Source organism: Chiloscyllium plagiosum, chromosome 19 (genome assembly GCF_004010195.1).
Source record: "Chiloscyllium plagiosum isolate BGI_BamShark_2017 chromosome 19, ASM401019v2, whole genome shotgun sequence".
NCBI lineage: Eukaryota > Metazoa > Chordata > Chondrichthyes > Orectolobiformes > Hemiscylliidae > Chiloscyllium > Chiloscyllium plagiosum.
In genome coordinates, this window is record NC_057728.1 from 1619750 (window position 1) to 1625818 (window position 6069).

The 6069-nt window shown below is 43.7% G+C and overlaps 1 protein-coding gene across 2 annotated transcripts in view; it reads right to left on the minus strand.

Moving 5' to 3' along the window:
• braf (B-Raf proto-oncogene, serine/threonine kinase) overlaps nt 1–948 on the minus strand; it is a 117586-nt gene extending 116638 nt beyond the window's left edge. For both annotated transcript variants that reach the window (XM_043708925.1, XM_043708924.1), the window contains exon 1: nt 814–948. In XM_043708925.1, the coding sequence (XP_043564860.1) occupies nt 814–912 (99 nt within the window). In that variant the 5' untranslated portion in view covers nt 913–948. The remainder of the gene's footprint in view (nt 1–813) is intronic.
• Nucleotides 949–6069: the final 5121 nt, after the last annotated feature.

Here is a 6069-nt window from a genome sequence, read left to right on the forward strand (position 1 = left end):
TACCCCAGTGTTATACAGGGACAGACCTGTCCCCACCGGTACTGTACCCCAGTGTTATACAGGGACAGACCTGTCCCCACCGGTACTGTACCCCAGTGTTATACAGGGACAGACCTGTCCCCACCGGTACTGTACCCCAGTGTTATACAGGGACAGACCTGTCCCCACCGGTACTGTACCCCAGTGTTATACAGGGACAGACCTGTCCCCACCGGTACTGTACCCCAGTGTTATACAGGGACAGACCTGTCCCCACCGGTACTGTACCCCAGTGTTATACAGGGACAGACCTGTCCCCACCGGTACTGTACCCCAGTGTTATACAGGGACAGACCTGTCCCCACCGGTACTGTACCCCAGTGTTATACAGGGACAGACCTGTCCCCACCGGTACTGTACCCCAGTGTTATACAGGGACAGACCTGTCCCCACCGGTACTGTACCCCAGTGTTATACAGGGACAGACCTGTCCCCACCGGTACTGTACCCCAGTGTTATACAGGAGACAGACCTGCCCCACCAGTACTGTACCCCAGTGTTATACAGGGACAGACCTGTCCCCACCGGTACTGTACCCCAGTGTTATACAGAGACAGACCTGTCTCAGTTACTCCTGTCCTCTCTCCCCGCCTGTTAGTTATTTATTGAGTTATTGATAATATTATTACACCTTAACCCTGATCTCTCTCTGTCTCTCAGTCCCCGGTTTGAAAGTCCCGCGGCTGCGGGGTCTGGGATTGACCCGCTCCCTCTCGTGGGTCCCGATCCCGCTCGGTACCGCGGCCTGTCTGTCCCGCGGACCCCCCTCCTCACCTCCTCCGAGACGCTGAGGCACTCAGCCTCTTCCCCCGGCGGCTCCATCAGCTCCTCCGGGCCGTTTAACGGCGGCGGATCGGGGCTGGCGGCCGCCATCTTCGCGGCAGGCCCAGCCGGAACTGACGCCAGCGCAGCCATGACGTCGACGGTGGATTGTGGGAGGCCGCCTCTGACCGAGACCACAATATCAATACAGGCTGGTCCTGGCTGAGAGGTAGAGACATATTCACAGGGTCGAGGTCATGATTGGGGGATATAGATTAACTAAATATAGACAGGTCCTGACTGAGATATGGAGATAAATACAAGTGTCGGTAGGTCCTGACTGATAGATAGTGATAAATACAAGGTAGACAGGTCCTGACTGTGATATGGAGGTAAATACAAGTGTAGGTAGGTCCTGACTGATAGATAGTGATAAATACAAGGTAGACAGGTCCTGACTGAGATATACAGACAAATACAATTGTAGAAAGGTCCTGACTGATAGATAGTGATAAATACAAGGTAGACAGGTCCTGACTGAGATATACAGACAAATACAATTGTAGATAGGTCCTGACTGATAGATAGTGATAAATACAAGGTAGACAGGTCCTGACTGAGAAATACAGATAAATACAACTGTAGAAAGGTCCTGACTGATAGATAGTGATAAATACAAGGTAGACAGCTCCTGATTGAGATATAGTAATAAATACAAGGTAGACAGGTCCTGACTCAGAGGTAGAGATAAATATAAATTTAGACTAGTCCTGACTAAGTTTAAATCACAGAGAGAGAGAGATGGACAGATCATGAAATTGATATAGTGATAAATAAAATGTAGATAGGTGCTGATTGAGAGATAAATACAAATTAACCTTGCATTTGTGGAAAGGAGTTCCAAACTCATATCACTTATGTTGTCTGTTAAAAGTATTTCTAGGTTTCATTCCCAAAATGTTTGAGCCTCGTTTTTAGTCCTTGTTCCTGAGGGGTTTTTTTTTCTGTCTACTACCATCTGTTCTCCTTAATATCTTGAAATCTTTTGGTCCCAATTCTTATGGAAGAACATATTTGCCTTTGGAGCACTTCAGGAAAATATCTCTCTGTTGCTTCCTGGGATGAAGGGGTTGTCTTCTGAGGAAAGATCTCTGGAATTTAGAAAAATTTGAATTGTTACTATTGAAACCTAAAAGATTTTGAGGGGTGCATGTCAGGGTAAATGCTCAGGATGCTATGCCTCATGGGGCCTTCTAAAACTAGTGGACACAGTTTCAAAACATCTTCCATTTAAGTCAGGAATGAGAAAGAATTGTTTTCTTTCAGTTTAGCTTTTGAATTCTCTTGCCCAGAAGACACTGGAAGCCGGGTTATTTAATATATTCAAGATTCTGTTAGATAGATAGATGGCAGAAAAGTTAATTTAAGCCAGTCATTGGGTCAGGCATCAATGGCATGGGAGGATTGATAGGCTGAATGGCCTACTTCTGCCCCTATCTCTTATGATTCTATGTGCAAAATGGTGCAAAGATTTGCAGATTAATGGAACAGAACATTTTCATGGGCACCACCAACAAAACAGGGATGGATGGGAATTGTACTTTGGGAGAGGCTCCACTCCAATGGGGGTGGGGGGAAGGCAGGTTTCTAGCAGCAAGGATAAACAGACCAGTTGTTCAAACTATGTATGGTGTAAACAGAGCCTTGTATGAAACACGGTAGTTTGCAAAATAGTCTGAAAACAAATGTCAGTAGTGTAAGAGTCAGTGAGTTGAGAGTGATGGCCCTTGACATCAATGCTGCATTTGACAGAGTGCAGCATTAAGGAGGCCTGGAAAAACTGGAATCAATGAGAATCTGGGGGCAAACTCTCCAGCGGTTGGAGTCATACCTGACACATAAGAAGATGGTTGTGGTTGTTGGAAGTCAGTCATCTCAGCTCAAGGATATCTCTGCAGGGGTTCCTGAGGATAGTGTCACCCATCTTCAGCTGCTTCATCAATGACCTTCCCTCACTCATAAGGTCAGAAGTAGGGATATTCACTGATGATTGCACAATGTTCAGCACCATTCACGACTCCTCACATACTGAATCCGTGTCCATTTTACTGCAAGATCTGGAAAATATCCTGTCTTGGGATGAAAAATAGGAAGTAACATTTGTGTGACACTAGTCCGGGCAATGGGCACATCCAACCAGAGAGAATTTAACCCTTGCCTCTTGATGGTCAATAGCATTACCATTACTGGGGTCCCCCATGATCAACATTTTGGCAGTTACCATTGACCAGAAACTCAAGCTGTCCATGTCCAAATGCAACAAAATCTGGACAATATCCAGGCTTGAGCTGACAAATGTAACTAACATTCATGCCAAAATAATGCTAGACTATGACCATCACCAATAAGAGACAATCTAACCACCACCCCTTGACTTTCAATAATATTAACATCACTGAGTCCGGAAACTGAACTGTGCTCATCATATAAACACAGTGGCTACAAGAGCAAGTCAGAGAGAAGGGATATTGTGGCGATTAACTCTCCTCCTGACTCCCAAAGGCTATCCATCATTTACAAGGCACAAGTCAGGAGTGTGATTGAATACTCTCCGTTTGCCTGGATGAGTGAAGCCCCAATAATATTCAAGAAACTTGACACCATCCAATACAAAGCTGCCCACTTGATTGGCACTACATTAAGAACCATCCAATCCCTCTACCACCAATGTTCAGTAGCAGCAGCCTATAATCTACAAGATGCACTACAGAAATTCACAATAGATTCTCAACAGCTCTTTCCAAACCCATGACCACTTCCATCTAGAAGGACAAGGGCCACAGGCATATGGGAACAACATCACCTTAAAGGTCCCCTCAAAGCCATTCACTATCCTGACTTGGAAATATATTGCCATTTCTTCACTGTTGCTGGGTCAAAATCCTGGAATTCCCTCCCTAATGGCATTGTGGATCAACTGTTAGCAGGTGGACTGCAGCGGTTCACCACCGCCTACTCAAGGGTGACTATGGACGGGCAATAAATGGCGGCCAGGTAGTGACACCCACATCCCACAAATGAAAGATGAAAAAAATAAAAATTTTGAGCTTAAGACTCTGCAAGGAAAGTAATCGATCAGGAGAGAGAAATAAGAAACATGAGAATAAAACATTTGAGGAAATAGACAGGCCAGAGTCTGTATCCTGGATAGCTGTTCCAAATACAAACACAATGTCATTATTACAGATATCCTCACCATCATCTTCTGAAGTTCTCCTGATTTGGAAAATGTTCCGTTAAATTGATAAAAGCACAAATGTCTGAAGGATTGGAAGGAAATTAGAAACCAGTTGTCCAATCAGCTGCTCTCGTGAAAATATGGAGGGCTACAATTAAGGAGAGAGGGACTCAACGATTTGAAAATGTTCAGTTGATTAGAGAGCTAACATCTATTTACAATGATGTGGAGGTGCCAGTTTTGGACTCGGTGAACAAAGTCAGAAATCACACAAGTTTTTAGAGAGCTGCTCCTTCATCAGGTGTACAAAGTTAAAAATCACACAACACCAGGTTATAGTCAACAGGTTTATTTGGAAACACTAGCTTTTGGAGCACTGCACCTTCATCAGGTGGTTGTGGAGAATAAGATTGTAAGACACAGAATTTAAAGCAAAAGTGTGATGTAACTGAAATTATATCTTGACAAAGACCTGGATTGTTGGTTAAGTCTCTCATCTTTTAGAATGACCATGTTGGTTTCAGTTCTTTCATATGTAAATCCCAGAACTTTTTTAAAGTAACGTTCTCAAGTGAACTTTAACAGTAGTTGCCATGTTGGCCCAGATAATGCATTGAAGGTATGAGGTGGCCTGTGTGAGACTGTCTGTGCCCCAGTGTTCAGACTGATTCTCATCTAAAAAAGAGATTTACAGAATCTTACATGGATTCATGCAGTTTTTAAGGAAAATAAAATGTAATTCTGCAAGTACAATTCACCCCACAAACTTACGTGTGTGTGTGTGTGTGTATGTACACATGTGGGAGTGTATGGGGGAGGATGGGGTATGAGTGTCTGTGAGAGAGTGTGTGTGTGGATGTGAGTCTGGGTGTGTACGTGTGAGCTTGTGTATGAGACAGGGTCTGTGTGCGTGTGTCTGTCTGTCTATCTGTGTGTAGTGCAGTGGGGTCACCTGTAGTGTGATTTGGAGGATGGTCACCCGTAGGTCTGAGGTCGAATGTCTCGGACCGCTGAAGTGCTCTCCGATTGGGAGGGAACACGCCTGTCTGTTGATTGTTGTGTGCTGTCCATTCATCTGTTTCCATAGTCACTCCACCTGATGAAAGCTTGTGATCTGCAGATGTTTCTCATATAAAGTGAGTGTTGGCAGCGCGATTTGGCTATAACATCGCTGTAGAATTAAGGAACGGTATTTTCGAGAAAGCTTACTTCTGTTTGCAATAGTGCAATTCCAGCGGCGATTGTTTTGCACACTTTTTTCTGCGCACATGCCAATGTTAGCTGATGTCAGAGCATGTGAGAGATATAGTACTATACATTTAGCAGCTTCATCTCAAAAATTAAACTAATGAATATTCATTGCTCTCCACCTGAGACAAGAATATTCTTGTATAATTCCTTTATAAGTCGAAAGTGGGTATTGAAGATGCTGGAGATTAGAGTAGTGCTGGAAAAGCACAGCAGGTCAGGCAGCATCCAAGGAGCAGGAAACTTGACGTTTCAGGCAGTAGCCCTTCATCAGGAAAGTAAATTAAACATGTTGTTAATGCAGGGACAGAGGGTGATCATCATCACCACCTTTAGGTGCAGTTATGATTACGCTATAATGGGTTTAATTTACTTTCCTCTAATCTTGACTCTAATTCCAGTAAAAACCCTGTTTAATTCCTGAAAGACTGCTTTACTCTTATGCATACCATTTGCCTTTCTAATTTGTTCTTGTACCTGCATGTCATACAATCTAAACCAACCCCCAAGAAACAGTCAGAAGGCAATCGACCACAGTCATCCAGTTCTGTAACCACAACTGCACCTGAAGGTGGTGATGATAATGATGACCCTTTTTCCCTGCATTAACAATACTTTTTCAATGTAATTGTTTAATTTACTTTTGTTTCATTAATAAATATGATTTAAACCTTCATTGAGGCTGTGCTATACTTTGTGTCAGCCTTCTGGGTAATTTTTGAGTGTCTTGAGTGTTACTTTTCCTGAAGAAGGGCTTATGCCCAAAACATCGATTCTCCTGC